The 24,258-nt window shown below is 45.9% G+C and overlaps 1 protein-coding gene across 1 annotated transcript in view; it reads left to right on the top strand.

Moving 5' to 3' along the window:
• The window catches only part of TDRD9 (tudor domain containing 9), a 2,107,755-nt gene that overhangs the window by 1,394,042 nt on the left and 689,455 nt on the right, over nt 1-24,258 (top strand). Inside the window, exon 24 of the mRNA XM_069207577.1 lies at nt 23,939-24,109. Within this exon, the coding sequence (XP_069063678.1) occupies nt 23,939-24,109 (171 nt within the window). The remainder of the gene's footprint in view (nt 1-23,938; nt 24,110-24,258) is intronic.

Raw genomic sequence — 24,258 nt, 5'->3', positions numbered from 1 at the left:
CCTAAATTCCTGTCCCAACACCTCACGCCTGAGAGTCTTGTTATCCAGGCTTCCTCTTCTTCAGGTGCATTCCTTCCGGCACCCCCAGACAGGGAATCCAAAAGACTGGAACAGTTTGGCAAGAAGTTATTTTCTTCCTCCAGTCTCACGCTGCGGTCTGTGAACACTGCATGCCTTTTGGGCCGATATTCCCACTCTTTGTGGGATACGGTTTCGTAGGTCCTGCTGCAGTTACGGGAGGAGGCCCGTGCTATTGTCTCCCAAGCTGTGAACAATGGGAGAGATGCGGCCAAGTTAACAATCCGTTGTGGGCTGGGCACCACTGACTCTCTGGGCAGGTCGGTTGCTACGACAGTGGCTTTACGACGCCACACCTGACTGCGTACTTCTGTTTTTTCTGGGGATGTCCAACAGTCACTCATGGACATGCCCTTTGATGGCTCACATCTCTTCGGAGGTAAAGCGGACTCAACCTTGGAGAGATTCAAGGATTCCTGGGCTACAACTCGGTCCCTTGGTCTTTCCTCTGCCCCTCACCCCCCACAGTCCGCTTTTCGCCCCTTTCGTGGCCACGGAAGGGGGCTCCCTGTCACGTCCTCCACCCAGCCACCGTGCCACCCATGCTGTTCCGCCTCTGCGTGGCCGGGGACGCGGAATCCCACGTGGCCGTGGGACAGGGAACCTGAGGTCTGCCCAGTCCACCTCTGCCCCTGCTGCAGCCTCCAAACCCTCCTAGTCTGTCCCCTCACACCCATCCATTTGGTGGCAGGGTTCACCATCACCACGGACAGGTGGGTTTTCCAGATAGTTCAGAAAGGGCTACTCCCCTCCCTTTCGAATCTGCTCCACCAACCATGCCTCCATCCTTCAGTCATCTTTCAGAGGATCATTTGGCGCTTCTCTGCCAGGAAGTTGCAGCTCTCTTGGCCAAGGGAGCTATAGAAAAGGTCCCTGTGCCAGAAGTAGGCCGTGGTTGTTATTCCCGCTGCTTTCTGATACCAAAAAAGGACAAGGGCTTACGTCCTATCCTAGACCTTCGGGACCTAAACTACTTCCCCAAGAAGGAGAAATTCTAAATGCTCGCCCTAGCTCAGGTCTGTCTGCATTGGACCCAGGAGAGTGGATGGTAGCATTGGGCTTGCAGGACGCTTATTTCTACATCCTCATCCTGCCTGCTCACAAACATTACCTACGATTCGTGGTAGGTCAAGAGCACTTTCAGTTTAACGTGCATCCCTTCAGCCTTACCAGCGCCCCTCGGGTGTTCATGAAAGTGATGGCGGTGGTTGCAGCTCATCTGCGCAGGTTAGGGGTCTCAGTCTTCCGCTACCTCGATGATTGGCTATTGAAGGCGGACTCGCCCCAGAAAGTCGTCTCCCACCTTCAGACTACGGCGAACCTCCTGCACAGGCTGGGGTTCACTATAAACGTGCCGAAGTCACACCTGACTCCCTCTCAGATGCTTCCTTTCATTGGAGGTGTTCTGGACACAGTGCAGTTTCGGGCTTATCATCCGGCAAAGCGAGTCCAAGACATTCAGGCTGTGATTCTGATCTTTCGGCCTCAGTCTTGGGTTTCGGTGAGACTGACCCTGAGGCTGCTGGGCCTCATGGCCTCATGGCCTCCTGCATCCTGTTAGTAACACATGCCGGATGGCATATGCGGGCTCTGCAGTGGGAGCTCAAGTTCCATTGGGCACAGCATCAGGGGAATCTCTTTGACATGGTCCAGGTCTCGGAGTGGACTGTGAAAGACCTGCAGTGTTGGCTTTCAAATCCGCATTGGGTCCACGGCAGGTCCCTCTCCATTCCCTAACCTAATCTCTCTATAGTGACAGATGCGTCACTTCTGGGTTGGGGCGGCCACATGGGAGAGGTGGAGATCAGAGGACTCTGGTCTCCAGTGGAGTCTGGCCTCCATATCAATCTTCTGGAGCTCCAGGCGATCAGGCTTGCGTTGAAACATTCCTTCCCTCTCTCAAAGGGAAAGTGGTGCAGGTGATCACGGACAATACTACCGCCATGTGGTACTGCAACAAACAGGGCGGAGTAGGGTCCTAGACCCTTTGTCAATAGGCACTACGCCTCGGCACTATGGCTTGAACATCAGTGCATTACCCTGATGGTTCAACATCTGGCGGGTTCCCTCAACGCCAGAGTGGACAAACTCAGCCGTCGATGCACAGCCGATCACGAATGGCGTCTCCATCCGGAGGTGGCGCTAGGTATCTTTCAGCAGTAGGGAGAGCCTTGGTTAGATCTGTTCGCCTCTGCAGAGAACGCGCAATGTCAGCTGTTTTGCGCGTTGGAGTTTCCAAGGCGGCACTCGTTCAGAGACGCTTTCAGTCTTCCGTGGAACTCGGGCCTCCTTTCCGCCTATACCTCTTCTGCCCAGAGTTCTCAATAAGATCAGGAACGACCGGGCCCAAGTCATCTTGGTGGCTTCGGACTGGGCATGGAGAGTATGGTATCCAGAGCTATTGAGCATGTCCATCAATCCTCCATTCAGACTGCCTCTTCGGGCGGATCTTCTGTTGCAGCAACAAGGAACGGTTCTTCACCTGAACCTGTCCAACCTCCGCCTTCATGCGTGGAGATTGAGCGGCAACAGTTGATGACTTTTGATCTTCCACCTGAAGTCTGCAATGTTATCTTGGCACCCAGGCGTCCCTCAACCAAAACTGTATACGCCTGTCATTGGAATAAATTTGTGGCATGGTGTACCAACAAATCTGTTGTTCCCCTTTCTGTTCCTCTATCCGAGGTTCTTCTGTTCATTCTTTCTTTGGCCCAACAGGGCTCTGCATTGGGCACCCTTAAAGGGTATTTATCTGCCATTTCAGCCTTCCTTGGGTTACCTGATCAGCCCTCACTTTTTAAATCTCCTATTGTGAGTAGATTCCTAAAAGGCCTCTCCCATTTATTTCCTCCCACTCCATTTATCATGCCTCAATGGGACCTCAATCTTGTCCTTACTTATTTGATGTGTACTCCCTTTGAGCCAGTGCATAATTGTCCCTTGCGGCTCCTCACCTTCAAAACTGGCTTTCTTGTTGCTGTCACCTGTGCTCGCAGGGTGAGTGAGCTTCAGGCCCTTTCCTCAAAACCTCCATACTTGTCTGTGCACCCTGACAAAGTAGTGTTGCGCACTAAGACTTACTTCCTTCCTAAGGTGGTTACACCTTTTCATCTAGGCCAGTCCATCACTCTGCCTACTTTCTATGCACCCCCACACCCTTCCCATGAGGAGGAGAGACTCCACCGTCTGGACCCAAAAAAAGCATTGGCGATCTACCTCAATCGTACAAAAGATTTCCAGGTGGACGATAAACTCTTTGCTGGGTATGTGGGTGCGAAAAAAGGGAAGGCGGTGCAAAAGCGTACCATCTCTCGATGGGTGCTTCTTTGCATCAAAATGTGCTACGCTATGGCCAAGAAGCAACCTCCTGAGGGCTCGTGTGCTCATTCCACCAGAGTAACTGCTGCTTCCACTGCGTTAGCACGCAGAATTCCTGTCCTGGATATCTGCCAGGCAGCTACGTGGGCGTGCCTGCACACGTTTGCTAAATACTACTGTCTGGACAGTCAGGTCCGTCAGGATGGCTACTTTGGTCGTTCGGTCCTGCAGGACTTCCTAGTATGATCTTGGTTCACAGTCCACCACTGAGGATGGCATTGCTTGGGTATCTATTCTAAGGTAAGGAATCTGCAACTCAAAGTCTCTATCAGATGTACAAGTTATTTACCTTTGGTAACTAAATATCTGGTAGAGACATATTCTAGTTGCAGAGTCCTTACCGCCCACCCATCCTCCCCGCTTGCAAACTGATTCCTAGGCACAGGGATTCCCCCTTCAGGTCCTTAGCTCTGGCGCACCAATCTCAGTGTTCTTAGCGGCTCTGCGCTTTGGCGTGGAAAGTCGTTAAAATAAACTGACGTCACTGCACGAAGGCGGCGTGTATATACTACTCCTTACATCATCACGGCAACTACGATGCCAACAACGCCTGCGGAGTCGACCGACGCCACCTACCGACGCGCAAGGGTCCGGAAAAATCTCCGGATGCAGTCTGAGTCCTGGGGGAAATTCTAAGGAAAGGAATCTGCAACTTGAATATGTCTCTACCAGATATTTCGTTACCGAAGGTAAGTAACTTGTACTTTAATACTAAACCAGCAAAATATGGCCTGCAGCATATTTACATCTGTTGAACTCAATTTTTATATACATGAGAGCAGCTTATTTTCTTGGTTTATTTTGCATTTTGACTCCTCTAATGCTGCTTCTAAGCTAGTAATGCTATAGTTTAGCCTCTCAAAGTCATAATGTAAGGTTTCCACACGAGTTCTCGACAAGTACTTTGGGGGTACATTAGTGTTTAATAATTTAGTTGTGAATCATTTAAGTTGTCACTCACTATCCAGATTGTTTATGAGAGTGGTATTTAGATGACATCTTGGAGTGCTCCTGATCAGCGTTTCCGTCTTGAAGATGCATGGGATGAATGCACAGTATGAGGGGAAAATTATCCCAGTTTCTGTGTTGAGCAGAGACTTTGACAGAATTAGACAATCAATCCTCGTGCTAGCTTGCAGATTTAAGTATGATATGAACTCTGGTTTATCTGGGTTGGTTATGTCCCAGATATCTGCCCGATTCTGGTCTGTAATGAGTTTCTTGAATGCTTTTTGAATTTTGTTAGTGACATATCTTGCAGATGATTTCCTATCCTTGATATCTATGTATGTGTTTCATTTTAATTATGTTTGAGTTTTTGTGCCTGTGTGCAACAACTGGAATAATTGGTGTTCCCAAGAAACAAAACACAAATAGAAGTGCAAACATAAGTGTCACATTGCTGCTCTTCTGGCTCCCCTCACTACACGCAAAGCTCCCAGACTGCCCTGCAGCCAGTCCTCCTAACGTTGCTCATGCTGATAGCATGTTGGTTCCTTTTTTCCTGCCCTTTGATGCGAATCAGGAGCTCCACTCCCAACTATTCGGGACAATTGCTAATTCACAATATTGAGTTAATAGTTTACCCACTGAAGATGACAGATTTCTAAAGGATACTTCTAACTGCAGATTCCTCATCCTTTGAATGCCCCACCCGGGTGCCAGACAGGATCTGTAACTTCTCGAAAACAACAGCTCCTGTGCCCCAGTAGGTGGCACCATAGGCTCCACAGCAAATTGCAGTGTCTCATGTGTGAGGTAATAACATGGATCCATATAAAGTCACCACCCCTACACACTGTTTCCACACCCTTCGTGGATCCAGAGCACCACTACCAAATTTTAACCAGTGTTTACCAACTCTAAAAATCGTGTTATCTTAACAGTGTGCTAGGGAAGTGTCTCTTTAAAAAGCTATGAGCTTCAAACTGTCCCATGATTGCAGGAAGCTTATGTTGGTCACTGATCCATAGTGTATCTGCCTGTGAAGTTTAGGGGCTAAGCAGAACTATACCTCTCTTGTAATAAATAATCCCTGATATACCCAAAAGTCGTATGGGAGCAGGATATCAATATTCAGATACTAGCCTTTTCTTGGAGCTACAGAATGACTATGGCCTGCATTCCTTCTTAGGGACAGAACTGGATCCCCCATCACATCCTCCACTGAGGAGAGTGCCTCCTTTGTGGTAGTAAGTATAAGTAATAAGAGCTGTGTAGGAAGCTGGCCTGGTGTGTGGTGAACAGCTATGGTGTTCTCACCTTATTCCAGGCCCAGTTATCCCATATTAGTGACGTGTAGTCAGTGTCTAGGAAGTCAGGGCTCTCTAGAAGTAGCTGTGGATGAGCAGCCAAGACTTATTGAGGAGACATGAAAAGCTTATGCAATACCACTGTAGTCACACAACACTTAACCGGTTCGGTGCCTTGGACGAGATGATCTCGTCCAAGGCTACAGTTCCCCTGTGCCTTGGACGAGATCATCTCGTCCTAGGCACAGGGGAACTTGGGGGAGCGCTAGCGCACCCCCCGTGCACCCCCCTCTCCCCCAAGGCGGGGATGGAAGGGGAACACCTTCCCCTTCCACCCCTGCCCCCCCGTGACGTCAGCGCGCGAGCGCGCGCTGATTTGTCACAGGGGCCTCCTCCATGCGATTGAAAGAGAAATGCAAAAGCATTTCTCTTTCAATCACTGGGGGAGGCCCGGAGGGGCTTCAAAGGGAAGGAAAAGTATTTCCTTCCCTTTGAAGTCTCTCCGAGGGTTTCAAAAGCCGGATTGCTTGCAATCCGGCTTTTGAAACCCCACTAGACACCAGGGATTTTTTTTTTTTATTGAAATTTACATAAGGGAGCGACCCCTTGGGCAAGGGTTGCTCCCATGGGGGGCATTTTTTTGGGAAGGCCTTTCTGTCCGCCTGGGGGCAGAAACCTCTGACACCAGGGACCAATTATTTTTATTTTTATTTTTTTAATGTTTCATTTTATTTTTTTAGGTGGGGAGCGACCCCTTAGGCAAGGGTCGCTCCCCTTGGGGGAAAATTATATTTAGGCCATTTCTGCCCCCCTTGGGGGCAGATTGGCCTATTTTGATGAGGCCAATCTGCCCCCAAGGGGGGCAGAAACCACTAGACACCAGGGAGTTTTTTCTTTGCGTGAATTTCACGCAAGGGGAGCGACCCCTTAGGCAAGGGTCGCTCCCTGGGGGGGGGCAAATTTATTTTAGGCCATTTCTGCCCCCGGGGGGGCAGAAACCTCTAGGCGCCAGGGCAAATTTTTTTGGGGTGTTTTTTTTGTTTTTGTTTGTTTGTTTTTTTAGAGATGGGGAGCGACCCATCAGGCAAGGGTCGCTCCCCAGGGGGGCAAATTGTATTTAGACCATTTCTGCCCCCCTGGGGGCAGATTGGCCGAGTTTAGGTCAATCTGCCCCCAAGGTGGCAGAAACCACTAGGCCCCGGGGATTTGTTTTTTGGCGCCAATGTCACGCAGGGGGAGCGACCCCGTAGGCAAGGGTCGTTCCCGGGCATGGGGGGGTGGGGGGGGGGGGGTCACATTTATTTTAGGGCATTTCTGCCCCCCCTGGGGGCAGAAACCCCTAGGCGCCAGGGGAAAAAAAAAAAATGTTTTTTTTTTTTTTTGTTTGTTTGTTTTTTTAGAGATGGGGAGCGACCCATCAGGCAAGGGTCGCTCCCCTGGGGGGGCAAATTGTATTTAGGCCATTTCTGCCCCCCTTGGGGGCAGATTGGCCGATTTTAGGTTAATCTGCCCCCAAGGGGGCAGAAACCACTAGGCACCTGGGATTTGTTTTTTGGCACCAATGTCACGCATGGGGAGCGACCCCGTAGACCAGGGTCGCTCCCGGGGGTGGGGGGATGGGTTGGGGGGGCAAATTTATTATTAGGCCGATCTGCCCCCAGGGGGTGGTGGAAACCTCTAGGCGCCAGGGGATTTTTTTGGGGGGGGGATTTTTTTTTGGTTTGTTTGTTTGTTTTTTTAGAGATGGGGAGCGACCCATCAGGCAAGGGTCGCTACCCTGGGGGGCAAATTGAGGTATCATTTTTATCGGGAGACTTGGGGGAACGCTGGGTGGAAGGAAATTTGTGGCTCCTCTCAGATTCCAGAACTTTCTGCCACCGAAATGTGAGGAACATGTGTTTTTTTTAGCCAAATTTTGAGGTTTGCAAAGGATTCTGGGTAACAGAACCTGGTACATAGATTAGCAAAACAATTGTTATTGCCCCTTGTCTTTCTCTACATTTTTTCCTTCCAAATATAGGAGAGTGTGTAAAAAAGACATCTATTCGAGAAATGTCCTGTAATTCACATGCTAGTATGGTCACCCCGGGATTCAGAGATGTGCAAATAACCACTGCTCCTCAACACCTTATCTTGTGCCCTTTTTGGAAATACAAAGGTTTTCTTGATAGCAATTTTTTACTCTTTATATTTCAGCAAACGAATTGCTGTGTACCTGGTATAGAATGAAAACGCACTGCAGGGTGCAGCTCATTTATTGGCTCTGGGTTCCTTGAGTTCTTGAAGAACCTACAAGCCCTATATATCCCCGCAACCAGAGGAGTCCAGCAGACGTAATGGTATATTGCTTTCGATAATCTGACATTGCAGGGAAAAGTTACAGAGTAAAACGTAGAGAAACATTTATGTTTTTTTCACCTCAATTTCAATATTATTCTTTTTCAGTTGTTATTTTCTGTAGGAAACCCTTGTAGGATCTACACAAATGACCCCTTGCTGAATTCAGAATTTTTTCTACTTTTCAGAAATGTTTAGGTTTCTGGGATCCAGCATTGGTTTCATGCCCATTTCTGTCACTGACTGGAAGGAGGCTGAAAGCACTAAAAATTGCAAAAATGGGGTATGTCCCAGTAAAATGCCAAAATTGTGTTGAAAAATTGGGTTTTCTGATTCAAGTCTGCCTGTTCCTGAAAGCTGGGAAGCTGCTGAGTTTAGCACCGCAAACCCTTTGTTGATGCCATTTTCAGGGGAAAAACCACAAGCTTTCTTCTGCAGCCACTTTTTCCAATTTTTTTGAAAAAAACGAAATTTTCACTGTATTTTGGCCAATTTCTTGGCCTCCTTCAGGGGAACCCACAAAGTCTGGGTACCTCTAGAATCCCTAGGATGTTGGAAAAAAAGGACGCAAATTTGGCTTGGTTAGCTTATGTGAACAAAAAGTTATGAGGGCCTAAGCGCGAACTGCCCCAAATAGGCAAAAAAAGGCCTGGCACAGGAGGGGGAAAAGGCTTGGCAGCGAAGGGGTTAAACACATGAAAGAACCACACAGTGTTACAAAATAAAAGATGCTTTATTATGGTAACACAAATACCAAAATACTATATAGGCAATACCCCAACTGGAGGTAAGTAAACACACTTTTATGTGCACATTAGGAGTCGGGAATTAGCATAAAAGGCAATAGAAAACAATGAAAACAAAACTGAAGGTTCTGGGGGGGACTACACCAGGTGCTAAGAACTTGGAATGCAAAAGTTGGGCCCCCACCCAAGGAAGTGGAGTCGGTAGAGGGGAGCTGTAGGAACCCCAAAAGGGAAGTACCAGAGTACCCCCTAGCGACCCGGAGAAAAGAGGTAGCTACCTGTTTCTCCCCAAATTTACCAAAAGGACTTGAGAAGAGGATTTTGCCAGACCCAGATGAGACTGCAAGAAACCAAAGGTGGATCCTGATAGAGGAAGACATGTAAAGGAAGGATACAGAGTCCAGTTAACGTTAGAGTGTCCGGTCGAGACAAGAGTCACTATCCACCCGTCTGTGGATGCAGGACCATGTCGACGGTGAACAAAGACAGTCAGCAGTGCAGCACTGGAGCAGCTGAAGAGTCCCTGAAGTAATGCAGTCAACGTCCCACGGCAGTAGAAAGATTGCAGTCAGTCAGTGGTGTGAAAAAACCATCAACAAGCCGTGGTAAAGGTAAATGTTTGAGAAGAAATGCAGAGCTGCCGGGCACCAGCAAGATCCAGGAAGACTCAACCTACGAAGGGGAGTCCCGGCTTACCCTTAGCAGTGAGGAGAGTCGCAGGAAGAGGGGCAACCTTCACAGGCGACCCACAGGCAGTAAGCACAGGAGTCGTTGTGAGGCCCACTCAGCACACCTAGAAAGGAGAAGCACGCAGAGGGCTGTGCGTCACAGGGGTGAGTGCAGAGTGCTGAGGTTACACAGAGCCTGAAGATCCCTTGGAGGAGATACCAACAAGCCTTGATAGCTGCAAGAGATGCAGTGCACAGGGATACTGTCCTGCATGGAGAGCAAGGGCTTACTGTCTCCCAAGTTGGACAACTGGTTGAGAGGACCAACGGAACCACTCCAGACCACCACCTGTGATGCAGGATCCACGCAGCTCTGGTGAAGAGGAGATCCATGCAGCTGGTCTTACTGCGGGTGAAAGGGGGGTGTCTCCTTCACTCCAAGGGAGATTCCTTCTTGCTTCTTGTGCAGACTGAAGACTTGTTGCCCCCAGAGGATGCACAGCCTGGGAAATGTTGCAGTTGCTGGAAGGAGCCGTGGAAACAAGCAATATTGCAAGTAGAGTCTTCACTGTGGATGCAGATGGTCTTTTACTGAAGGGTCAAGTTGCAGTTCCAGTGGCCTGAAGATGTAGTAAACGATGCAGAGGAGTCCTGCTGGAATCTTGGGTGGGTCAAATCTGAGGACCCACCCAAGAAGTAGACCTTTGCAGGGTGGCCTCCTATCAGGAGGGGCCTGTGATGTCACCTGCCTGTCCTGGCCACTCAGATGCTCCCAGAGGCCTCTGCCCTTCTTGGATTCAAGATGCAGAATCAAGTGGCCACCAGGAGGAGCGCTTGGCACCATCCCTGGAGTGGTGATGGACAGGGGAGTGGTTACTCCCCTTTCCATTGTCCAGTTTCGCACCAGAGCAGGGACCGGGGATCCCTGGACTGGTGCAAACCGGGGCACCAAATGTGCCCTTCAAAGCATAACAGTGGCTTGGGGAGGCTACCCCTCCCAAGACATGTAACACCTATTTCCAGAGGGAGAGGGTGTTGGCTCCTTTCCCCCAAAGGAAATCTTTGGTTCTGCCTTCATAGGCTTGAGTTGCTCAAGCAGTAGGATGGTAGCAGCGCAGGCTGCCCGGGAAAATCCTGCAAACTGGTAGGAGCGAACCTGGGGGTCCTTTAAGGAGCCCCCATAGTGCATGGAGTCATAGAACCAATACCGGCAGCGGTATTGGGGTATGATTCTGACATGTTTGATACCGAACATGCCCAGGTTTGCAGTTACAATTTCTGTAGCTGGACACAGGTAGTGACCTATGTCCAGTACACTGGTAAAATGGCTTCCCGTACTTACGAAGTCCAGAAAAATGGAGCTGGAGTTTGTAGGGGCTCCTCTGCTCATGCAGGTTGCCTTCACACAAAGGTACTTACACCCTGCCCTCTGGGCTAGGAGGACCTGCCATTGGGGTGTCTTACAGTGACCTGGTGCAGTGACCTGTAGTGAAAGGGTGCATGCACCTTTTCATGCAGGCTGCAATGGCAGGCCTGCAGACAGATTTTGCATGGGCTCCCGTGGGTGGCACAATACATCCTGTAGCCCATGGGGAACATCTGGTGTCCCACTGCCCTAGGTACCAGATACTAGGAACTTACATGGGGCACTAGTATGCCAGTTGTGGGGTGTACTAAGTCAGGGACAACCAAATTTAGAGGGTAAGAGCACAGTCACTGGGGTCCTGGTTAGCAGGATCCCAGTGAACACAGTCAAAACACACTGACAGGTGAAAAGTGGGGGTAACCATGCTAAAAAGAGGCTACTTTCCTACAAGCCGCCCTTAAACCAGCAGGACCCTGTGCATTTTACATATAAATAAATAAAAAATGGTTCACCTGGATACCATTTAGTTACCTTATGCAAAAATTTGCAAATCAAGGAATATATAAATATATGTTTACCATAAATAATGTACATAAAGGAAACAAGACAACAACTTTGTGCAGTGTCCCAGTGTGGAAAAACACATAGAAGTGAACATACCGTTGTTATGGACAAATAACATTTTCCGGGTATTTTTTTCTGAAGGACCCAAATAGTAAAACTGTCTAAAAGAGAATCATTTAGGCCAGCATAAATTAGTGTACTAAGATGTTGATGGTGTTTCAAACTTGTTTGAAATATAGAGGTTTCACAGAGATGTCTAGCTGCAGAATCCCTATGTTAGAATATTCCCCAGGCATCAGACTGGATCCAGAAAATCATACAACACCTCTGCATGCTGGAAGGTCATGCCGAATAGTTCTGTATCTGCTTCGTCTTTACCGGAAGTAACATGCCCAGTGCTTGCATAGGTGGCACCTCAGCATGCTGACATCAATTCCAAAAGAGCTACCTACGCCACTTTTTTACTGTTTTTTTTCTTCTTTTTTTAGTTCTGTTGGCACTTCTTGGAGTCATTCGCTCCTGGGGTGCCTTAAAGCCTTAAAGATGTCCCCTAAGAAGCCTGTGGGGGTTAAACCCTGTGGAGGCTGCCATAGGCAGATCCCTCTGACATACTACCACCTGGTTTGTTTATGGTGCCTGGAACCAGATCGCAAGTTCAAGGCCAGTCCAACTGCCATTAGGATGCAGCCCAAAGCAGTCCAGTAATGAGTGTTGATATTTGTGGTTGCTCAACACTGGGCCCGCTCCCACTCTTTCCTACATGAAGCCTGATCCTAGGTCCACTCAGCACCTCCCTGAATTTTCCAGAGCTACTCCTGCCCAATTGAAGGAATTTTATGAGGCTGTGCACCTCATCTTCGGGTGAGGCGACCCCTCTGGAAGTGACTTTGGACCCCTTGGATTCGGAAGGTGCCCGACTGGGATTCCGCTGGTGGGTTCCCCAGTACTTAATTTGTAAACAAAAACGTTCCGGTGCCCAAAGCTCTCATCTGAAACACACGGCTGCTACAATTGAATGTGCAAGTGTGTAATACTGAGGTAGCGTAATCCTGAAGCCATATCGGGGCTCTTTAATCTATTTACTGCCACTCCCTGCCCCTTCAGCTCACTCTTGCGGCTTTCTCCCATTGTGACTCTTTTACGTTTTCCTCTTCCTCCAACTTTCCTGTGTGTGTCTTTTGCTCACAGTAAATGCTTGAAGCAGACAAGTAAGTGCTGGCCCTCAAAAATAAGTGCTGGTGCCCAGCACCGGAAACCACCAACACAAATTAAGCACTGAGGTTTGCTTTCGGCACCAGTTGGGCACTTTGAATCAGTTCCTGGGTCCACACAGACTCCTGCGGTGAATCCACAACTTTTACCAGCATTGGATGCAGTAGTCTGACGTTGACACCAGCGCCGACCGGGCCAAGAACTTGTGTCTGACAGTGTGCCTTCTTTTTCTGACACACCCTGTGAGGAATATGCTTGGGGTAGATGTGAGGATTTTTATGGTTATCCGTACCCCCTTGGGGAACCGTTGGCCAAAGGACAACTGGTATGAGGAACTGGCTGATGCTAGTGGTCTGGGTAGGTCTCCAGACACTGGCCTAGTCTCTCCTCCTAGTGTGGCTAAAGAGGAAAGTATTTTCCTTTGTCATGGTAGTTCAGGGGTGGTTGAGGTCCTCTACTTTGTACTGCCATCAGTGGATGTCAAGACGGAGGTGTTTCAACCAGGGGTACTGCACCCCAAACACCTCCTCTCCTTTACTGAGGCCCTCATTGATGTCCTGCTTGGGGCCTGGGCAAAGCCCTGCACAAGTGCTACTATGCACAGAATGATCGCCAGCCCTGAGTGCCCCATTCTTGGTGATAGATTTCCTCACCCAACACCCCACCCGAGAGCTTGGTGGTGTGGACACTGGTGCTTTCCCTACCACAACACTGTATAGGGAATCCAAGAGGATGAATACATTTGGTCCAAGTCATTGCGTACCTTTGTATAGTGTTGTAAAATCGCTGCAGACTAAATCAACTATAACTTGTGCCTTCACCATGCACTGTTTAGACCCTTTTATATTATATCACTAATAGCATGTTAAATCATAGATTTCATAACACTCATACCATCTCAGAACACACAATTTATGAGAATCCTGTGCATGATACAGGGCCGAGTTGTAGTTGATTTAGTTTGTCTAGTAAGTTTACAACATTCTGTACAAAGGTGCGCAAGTTATAGAACTTTTTGGCTGTGGTGGAACAAATCTGCCCCTCTCCCAATCACAAAAAAGAAACCTGTGAGGCATGTCGATCCTTGCTCTCCAAAAAGACTCTGTGGGATCAATGAGCACGTCGGCTAGAGATGGCATCCAAGTCGACCGAACAAACGCCCAACATTTTCAGTGAGGAACAGGTGCAGACTACAGTTTCCATCGCAGACTCTGATTCCGACCGTCACTCCAATGGGGACAGCCAAGTGATTCCAGCGGTGCAGTATGTGAGTACGCCAGCCCCTTCCCATCACCAAAAAAAATCCAAAAAATCAACACAACTGCTTGCCGGCCATGGTCAGACCCGAAAGTTACATCTCGATGACCAGCCCTTGGGGTCGGCGTTGAAAAAGGCCAAAATGCATTTGACTTCGACCGAACAGACTGCCACGCCTGTTTCAGGATCGACTTGAAAAGTGGAGGCTTCCACTTGGGAACCGAAGCATTCATCTTCCACCTCAGAGCCAAAACACCCAAGCTCCTCTTCAGAGCCGAAAAAAACGTCCATCTGCTTCGGAGTCTACATTTTTGGCCCGATTAAAACAGTTGGTCACCAAGATTTTGGAGCTCAAAACTGTGGTAAAGAAATATGCTCCGTCTGTAGAAGAATCAACAGACATTAGGCCCATACATGAAGTGATGGACCATAAACAGCGAAAAATCCATAAGGATCCTGGAAAGATTATTGCCTCTCCTCCTCCTTTAACCAAAAGGAAACTATCTTTCCAAGAAACTTTGGAAGCTGGGCCTTCACCTGCCAAAATCTTAAAACGCGAGGAGAAACCAAAGGCAGTACATCACCACATTCTCCTTTGCTTCCCACTTCACCACCTGATACTCCACCACCATGTTCACCTACACAGTTTTCTCTGCAATCTTCTGTCTCCTCACTTGGGGATGACCTTGGTGACAATACTAATAGTGTCGATCCATGGGAATTGTATGACCTAGACCCTATCCCATCTAACGATCCTGATGTATATCCCACTAGGCCATCTCCACCTGAAGACACCACGGCCTATAATCAGGATATTGCTAGTGCAGAGACATAACACAATTTGCAGCTGCACTCAGATCCCATAGAGGATGATTTTTTTTATTTAACACGCTATCCTCTACACACACAGAGTACCAGTGCCTACCAATGCTTCCAGACATGCTAAAACATGCTGATGACATTTTTAAAGTGCCAGTAAAGGCTAGGGTACTAACACCAAGAGTGGACAAAAAATATAAAGCTGCACCATCAGATCCACTCTTCATCACTCAACAGTTGCCTCCTGATTCTATTGTTGTGAGTGCAGAAAGAAAGAGGGCAAATAGTTGTTCCACCGAGGATGCTCCTTCCCTGATAAGCAAAACCAGAAATTTGATGCAGCAGGTAAGAGAGTGGCAATTCAAGCTGCCAATTAATGGAGAATTTCCAACTCCCATGCTGTTTTAGTCAGGTATGATAGGGCCCATTGGGACGAGATGCAGGAGTTCCTGCAATATCTCCCACTGGAACACCAAACAAGGGCTCAACAGGTAGTTGCAGAAGGACAGACTATCTCCAAAAAACAGATTAGATCCGCCCTAGATGCAGCAGACACCGCACCTAGAAGTATAAACACTAGCGTAATAATCAGGCGGCATGCTTGGTTGCGATCTTCAGGATTCAAACCTGAGATACAGCAAGCAGTCCTTGATATGCTGTTTAACAAACAGCAGTTGTTTGGACCAGAGGTGGATAGCACTGTAGAAAAATTTAAAAATGACTCAGACACAGCTAAGGCCATGAGTGCCCTTTACGCAACACCTGTTCGGGGTACTTTTTGCAGGCCCCTCTTTAGAGGGGGGTTTAAACACTCAACATCAGACGCCTCTACGTCCCAACAAAAGCAGGGACAATAATTAACAACTTTAGCGGTAGGGGGAAATCCACTGCCACAAGAGGTGCTGCCACCTCATTAAAGCAGTGACTTTCTCAGCATCCCCACACAGTACAAATCTCCTGTGGGAGGAAGAATGCAACATTTCTACCATCAGTGGCACAACTTTACATCAGATCAATGGGTACTGTCAATTAACCACAATGGTTATTGCCTAGAACTCATCTCCACTCCACCAAATATTCCCCCTCGCTCACACAGGCTTACTCCAGAAGACCTCATTTTGCTAAAACAAGAGGTACAATCACTCCTAGACGAAGGTGCAATACAGGTACCTATACCGCAACAAGGGACAGGAGTATATTCTCTATACTTCCTCATACCAAAGAAGGATGGCACTATGACCAATCCTCGATCTCAGACCCCTCAATCAGTACATTCTCTCAGAGCATTTCCCCATGGTCACTCTTCAGGATGTCATTCCCTTACTACAAAACAGGACTACATGACAGCATTAGATCTAAAAGATACTTACTTCAATATTCCCATACATCCAGCACATCGCAAATACTTAAGATTTGTGATAGCAGGCAAGCACTACCAAGTCAAAGTGCTACCCTTTGGAGTAAAAACAGCACTAAGGATATTTACCAAATGCCTAGCAGTGGTTGCGGCATACCTCAGAAGACAATATATACATGTCTTTCCCTATCATAAAAGCCAGCATCATGCAAACCTGTCAACAACACGCACAATACACAATCAATACCCTACACAGTCTAGGGTTCACAATCAATTACCAGAAATCTCACTTCCAGCCAGCACCAATACAACTATATCTGGGAGCAATTCTGAACACTCAGTGAGCATTAGATTACACAAACCCACAGAGAATTCAAGCGTTTCAGTCTCATATCTTGGCTACAATAGAATCAAACTTACACAGTAAGGTTTATTATGAAACTTTTGGGAGTTATGACATTGTGCATAACAATACTGCCCAATGCACATCTAAACATGAGACCTCTACAACAGTGTCTTTTGCAACAATGGTTTTAGGCACAGGGTCAACTTCACGTTCTAGTGTTATTGGACCGCCAGACTTCAAACTCTCTGCAATGGTGGAATCACAGCAACTTATCAAAAGGGCGACCCTGTCAGTACCCTGTGCCACAAACCATAATCACTACAGATGCATCAACGATAGGTTGGGGAGCCCATCTCAGCAATCTTACTATACAGGGAGAATGGGACTCACTCCAGCATCACCACATAAACCACTTGGAATTGCTAGCAGTGTTCTTAGCACCCAAAGCATTACAACCACAGATAACATACAAGACAGTGTTAATAAGGAGAGACAACATGACAACAATGTAATAATCTGCAAAAACATGGGGGGGGTGGGAAACTCATCCCAGTTGTCCCTCTAGCACAGACAATTTGAAAATGGGCAATTCAGAATCTCATTCAGCTACTAGCAGAGTATATTCCAGGGATATACAACTAACTAGTGGACATCTTAAGCAGGACGCTGCAACAAATACACAAATGGGCGATTCAAACGCAAGTGGTTCAAAAGTAATTTCTTATGTGCAGAACACCAAACATAGACCTTTTCACAACAAGCAAACGCAAAATGCCCAAACTTCGTATCCAGGTACCCACACCCTCGACCCAAGGGCAATGCTCTATGAATCAATTGGTCAGGGATATTTGCTTACGCTTTTCCCCCCTCTCCCACAAATTCCATTTTTGGTCAACAAGATCTGTCATCCCTCCCTCACTATAATACTCATAGCTCCCATGTGGGCTAGTCAACACTGGTAAACAACACTAGTGGATCTATCTGTAGTACCACATCACAAGTTCCCAAGCAGACTAGATCTATTGACTCAAAACAAAGGTCAAATCAGGCATCCCAATCCCAGTATGCTCAACCTGGCGATTTTGGCTCCTGAGGTCATAGAGTTTGGATATCTGCAGGTTCCATCAGAGTGTATGGACATTTTAAAGGAAGCAAGTAAACCTACAACCAGACAGTGCTATGCAGCTAAATGAAAACGTTTTGTATATTACTGTCAACCCAAAAACATTGATCCTCTTAAAGCATCATTACAGGCTATTGTCTATTTGCTTCACTTACAAAAAGCAAATCTTGCTTTCTCATCTATTAAAATTAATTTAACAGCAATATCAACTTACCTCAAAAATGGACAGCATAATTCTCAGTTGAGAAATCCAGGTACAAAAAGCATTTATGGAAGGCCTTAAAAGAGTTATTCCACCTAGAGTACCACTAGCTCCTGCCTGGAATCTTAACATCGTGCTCACAAGACTTATGGGTAGACCATTTGAACCCATGTATTCTTGCGCTCTTCAGTTTCTCTCATGGAAGGTTGCTTTCCTAGTAGCAATTGCTTCTTTAAGAATAGTTAGTGAAAATTCAAGCATTCACTTTAGAAGAATCTTTCTTCCAAATTCACAAACACAAGATAGTTCTTAGGACAAACCCAAAATTCCTACCCAAAGTGGTTTTACATTTGACATCAATTAGTCAGTGGAATTGCCAGTCTTCTTTCCACAGTCAGATTTAGTTGCTGAAAGAGCTCTTCACACTCGATGTCAAAAGAGCTCTTATGTATTACATAGATAGAACAAAAGATTTCTGAAAATCTAAACAACTTATTGTGGCTTTTCAGCAACCTCATAAGGGTAATCCAATTTCAAAACAAGGGTTAGCTAGATGGATAGTAAAGTGTGTTTAAACTTGCTACCTTAAAGCTAAAAGACAGCTATTTGTAACTCATAAAAAACATTCTACTTGAAGGAAAGGAGCTTCCTTGGAAATAGACCAATGGCAGACATATGCAAATAAGCCACATGGTCTACACCACACACATTTACTAAGCACTACTGTGTGAATGTGTTAACTTGCCAACAAGCAAACGTTGGTCAAGCAGTGCTTAAAACAGTACTTCAAGCTACTCCTACAGGCTAGCCACCGCTTTTTTTTTTTAGGAGGGGACTGCTTTTCATTCTATGCAAAGCATGCGTATCTACCGCTACACATGCCATTGAACGGAAAATGTCACTTACCCAGTGGACATCTGTTCCTGTCATGTAGTGCAGCAGATTAACATGCGCCATTCCTCCTCCCCGGAAGCCTGTAGCCATTGTAGTACTTTCTTTATGTAAATATGTATTTACATTGCATGGACATCTTCTTTTATATATATATATATATATATATATATATATATATATATATATATATGTGTGTGTATATATACATAGATACGCACACAATCATTTATTCACTCCTTACTTCACCTTCCTGCGGGACAACAATCTAGCAAAGGACTCTATGCCCATGCGCATTATAACTGAGCGGGAATAGCTTGATCTCGTGACTTGAAAAAGCTTCTTTGAAGAAAAACAACTTGTAACACTCCGAGCCCAAAACTAGATGGCGGACTTATGCAAAGCATGTGAATCTGCAGCACTACATGCCACGAACGTATGTCCACTGGGTAAGTGACATTTTTCACGCCTGTCATTGTCACAAATTTGTGGCATGATGTACCAATAAATCTATTGCTCCCCTACCGGCACCTCTCACTGAGGTTCTACTGTTCATCCTCTCTCTTGCCCAGCAGGGTGCTGCTTTGGGCACCCTTAAAGGCTACTTATCTGCCATCACAGCCTTTCTCAGATTGCCAGATCCACCCTTCTTTATGGAAGCCTCCCATTGTAGGGAGGTTCCTTAAGAGATTCGCCCATTTGTGTAACCACCTACCCTGTTCATAATGCCCCAGTGGGATTGGAACCTGGTCCTTACCTACCTTATCTGTGCCCCTTTTGAGCCACTCCATAATTGTCCCTTGCGGCTCCTCACACTACAAACTTCTTTTCTGATTGCTATCACCACTGATCGCAGTGTGAGTGAGCTTCAAGATCTTTCGCTGAAGGCACCATTTTTATCTGTCCATCCTGACAAAGTGGTGCTTCGTACCAGGGCCTTCTTCCTTCCTAAGGTTGTCACACGTTTTTTCCTTCCTAAGGTGGTTACATCTTTTCATGTAGGCGGATCCATCACTTCGCCTACTTTTTACGCACCACCACATCCCTATCATGAAGAGGAGAAACTCCACCCTCTAGATCCAAAAATAACGTTGGCATTAGTCCTCAATCGTACTACAGATTACTGGGTGGACGATCAACGCTTTGTGGGATATGTGGGTGCGAAGAAAGGACCAGGGGTGTGGAATTTAATCAAATATCCACTTGTCCATGGGACAGGTTGCGTCTTAAATCTACTTGCCCTGTAAAAAATCTACTTGTCCCTTTGGTGCCATGTAGTGCGGCAACAAATTACGGCAGCAACCTCATTATATAAGAGCTCTGATAATAGCCCCCTCCAATTATGCCAGGGCTAGTACTATAGTAGGGCTTCAATACTTGCAATCTCAATCCGCACTATAGCAATTTTTTTATTTTGCCACCTTTCCACAGATCTACATGCTGAGGCTGGAGGAAGCAGTAAGCGATAGTTCCAAGGCTGGAATGCAATTGAGTCCGCAAACCTACTAACTTTCATGTTTTAAGGATTTTCACCAGCTCTTCTCACATTTTTCGCCAACTGAGAAAGGGTGGAAATTTACTCCTGACAGTGGCAGTGGAAGTTCTTCCAGGGTTGGGGAAAAAAAAGTGGTTGGAAAGAAAGTGAACTTGTAAACGCTCAATAGATTTTCACACGAGCTAATCTACACATGCATATCTGCTTGTGCTAAAATACAGTTCACAGATATCTTTTAGGAGTACGATTTCCTGATCTACTTCTATAATGTCTTGTGAATTATTGAAAGGCACTAATTCAAAGACATATACCATGGGTGCACTTTTGTGACTTTCTTTAAGATTAATTAGATCTGGCACTAACAAAGACATTTTGTTTTTATTAAACTTCTATTTCTGTCTCTATCTTTCGGCTGGCATTACTGTGAGTGATCGCATTCTGCTCTTCCACAAGGAGCATATTGGCACACAAATTTTCGTTCAGTGCCAGGAACTACTGTGGCAATTGGTATCGTAACAAAACTGGAGGTGGTCCCCCTGCAAAGAATATGGAGGGGGGACCCCATGACTGCCCCCCCCGACTCCCTTAGCGCAGGTTCTGTGCTGAGTGGGCCCCCTGGAGGGGGGCTGCAGGGCCTCTGTTAGGCCACTGGTGGCAATGTGTGCTTTTTGAGACCAAAAACATTTTTTTTTTTTGCTTTTTGCCAATGTTTGTTGAAATGGTGAGGGCCTGGCAGCGCCCACAACAATAAAGCGTCACAAAAGTCATGTCAAAACAAGACATGCATTGACGAAACCAAAAGACTCACAAAAAATATTGGATTGGTTGGTTTTGCCAGTGCTTGTTTATTTTCATGCTTCCCATAATCTCATTGAAAATGGTTACACTGATGTTCCATTAGGAATATTTTTTTGAAATACTAGTATGCATCACCCTGTTTTACTAAATAAAGCTACAAAGAAGTAACACCTAAAATTTCATAGTAGCAAAACTTTTTTTTCCTACTTGCATTTGTTTCTGAACTCATGTTTACAAGCTTCTGCAAACATTTGCAAGCATTTGCATCTAATCAGAGAGCATTCTGGGAGCATTATACTTAGCCTCATATTATTAAACTTTTCAAACATATATGTACACTTTTTTTTTTTTTTTACTGGAACCACTGTCAGTAAGGGCAGTGTGACCATAAAACGTTTTACAGCGCACACCCTAATAATGAAGTATTTTCACTAATGAACCATAAATACAAGTTCGAACATCATTAACATATGGACACATTACTTCAACTGCAGACAGTTCACTTCTCTGTAAACTGGCAGCCAAAGGGTTTGTGCTGCAGGGGGTTGGGTCTACTTGTCCCAAGGACAAAATAAACATGAAAACTTGTTGCCCTTGATCTCAAACAATATGTCCCGGGCGATAGGAATTCCGGCGGCGGTGTAGAAGCAAACCATCTCGTAATGGGTGATGCTGTGCATCAAAATGTGCTATGCTTTGGCAAGGGAGCATCCACCTAAGAGCTTGCATACTCACTCTAACAGAGCAACTCCTGCCACCACAGTGTTAGCATGCGGAGTTCCTGTCCTGGACATCTGCCAGGCAGCAACGTGGGTATCACTACACACTTTCACAAGACATTACTGCCTGGAAAGTCAGGTCCGCAGTGGCAGCTACGTTGGTCATTTGGTCCCACTGGAGTTTCTAGTATGATCTCAGTTCGCACCCCACCTCCGACAATAGTATTGCTTGGGTATCTATTTTAAGGTAGGGAATCTGCAAATAGTAGTCTCTATCAGATGAACAAGTTACTTACGTTTGGTAACTATTTATCTGATAGAGACATATTCTAGTTGCAGATTCCTTACCGACCCGCCCCTCCTCCCTGCACTGTAAACTGATTTCTAGGGATAGGGATTCCCTTTTCAGGGACCTAGGTCTGGGGCACCATTCTCAGTGTTCTTCATGGCTCTGCGCTACTGGCGTGGAAAGTCGTGAAAAGAAACTGACATCAGCACACCTGGGTGTAGCGCCTATATCCAACCCACTACATCATATCTGGTGACCACAATGCCAGTGACGCACGCGGAGTTGACCGACACCACCTGACGGCAGGCAAGGGTACTGGTCTAAGAAAAATCTCCAGATCCAGACTGACACCTGGGGGAAATTCTAAGGTAAGGAATCTGCAACTAGAATATGTCTTTACCAGATAATGTGTTACCGAAGGTAAATAACTGGTTCATCAGTGTGATTTTTGTGGTACATTGAGCAACTACGTCAGTTACCTCAGCAGGCTGATGCGTTCGTCAACACTTGCACAATTATGTGGTTTAGAGCTTTGTAAGCCATGGACTTTTTCTCTTGGTTTTGTGACTCTGATATTCATGTCCATCGTTGGTCACATGGCCTCGTATTTAGGCACCTCTCCATGTTTACAACTACAGCTCTTCTGAGGCATTGCTGGCAACCACTTATTCATTTTCTCATGTAGACTGCTAATATATTTAAAGATGGTTATTTGTTACCTGCTTCGTGTGGGCTTCACAAGGTTGACCCCCACCCATGCTGTCTTGAATGTATTTCTTCCAGTTTTGAGGAGCTTCCATAGGTTTTCTCAAATTGTTGCCATGTTCCATCTCTGCTCAAAGTTGACCACCATTATTTTTTCTTTAGATATTTTCTGTTGCCCAGATGTGTTCATCTTTAAACAATTGTATGTAAAGCAGGAACCCCTTCTCCTCCCCCCAAAAAACAGTGGATTATTTGTCAGTGAAATCATAGCTCTGGCAACTTTTCTGAACATGGAGAGGGTTATCACAATGTATAGTTAATCATGTTGCCCCACTTATTTTCTTAACAGGAGCCACTTTTATTGCTGATTGCTGTCACACAGGGCTAGTTCAAACACAACAATCATCTGTCAGTGGTCTCTTTTCAGTTGCTGTCTGCTATTTGTCACAGTTTAAGCAAGACGTACAGGCTTGGTGGTAGATATTAAGCTGCTGTTCGTTTGTTGCAATCTTTACATTACACTACTGTTGTGGAAGCTCAGAGTAGGAGCACCAGTGGAGGAGGAGAGAAGAATCACCTAATTTTACTCTACAATCATCTCTCCCTGTATTTAGACATCAGAAAATATTAAGTGATTCATATAATCTTTCTTGATCTCCATCAGTGAAGTACAATTACAGAAGCCAAAGTCTGCCAGGATTATCTCAAAGACCCAACTTCGTTGGAAAAAGGGTAGTTCTAAGCTGCCTGCCCATCTGCTTTAGCATCTTTATCTGTAATTAAGTCATATCTATAGAAAATATATATTGTCTCATTCCCACTATTTGGTGAACTGCTTACCTGTGGAGCGTGAGTTTAGATGCTCTGTGAGATCTTCAACAGTGCCTCTCTGCTCCCTGTAGGGGTGGCTGTTACTGGTAACATAATCACTGAAGTTGTGCTTTTATTATATGCAGTTGATCTCTTTACACAAGTCATTTTCTGCTTCAATATTGGTCCTTGCTGAAAAACGCTAGCTGATTAAAAATTAAGATAGATAGGACGTAAAGATGTTGTCCGAGTTGACTGTCATTTTCATGGCTTTTGACAAGGTGATCTGATACATTTAACTGAGTTTTTGTCATTGGCATAAAGGTTCCAACTAGATGAAAATCAGACACCACCTTTATCAGTTCTGAAACTCCATTATACATGTTATTAACCCTTAAACATTCATGGTATTTAGATATTTCAAGAGAATGTGTACAGTAAATATCTATTATTGACAATGTCTGTTTTTATACACAATTGCGTTTTCATACATTTTTCTTCTTTATTATTTTACAAACTTTTACAGGGCCTTTGTGGAATTTTCCCGCAACCCCACGGAGAGATTTAAAACTCTTACTGCAGTTTATATGGCTCTTAAAATGTCCCAACTAAGAATACCTCTTCAGTTGCATGTCCATTCTGCAGAGGAAATCGAAGGAAAATTTGAAGAATCTATGACTGTGCTAAGACAAGCAAGGTATTTACATAGTTGCTGAATAAAAGTAGCGACATTTACTGCAGTTTTTGGTTTTATGAAGTGATGTCTTATTGCTGGTTCTGTGAAATATTTATTTATGATGGGTACTTCTAACAGCTGATTCCTCAACTACCGCAAGTGCCAGGCTT

This window comes from Pleurodeles waltl, chromosome 9 (genome assembly GCF_031143425.1).
Source record: "Pleurodeles waltl isolate 20211129_DDA chromosome 9, aPleWal1.hap1.20221129, whole genome shotgun sequence".
Lineage (NCBI taxonomy): Eukaryota > Metazoa > Chordata > Amphibia > Caudata > Salamandridae > Pleurodeles > Pleurodeles waltl.
The sequence above is the reverse complement of the archived record's forward strand: the minus strand, read 5'-3'. Positions and strand labels throughout refer to the sequence as shown.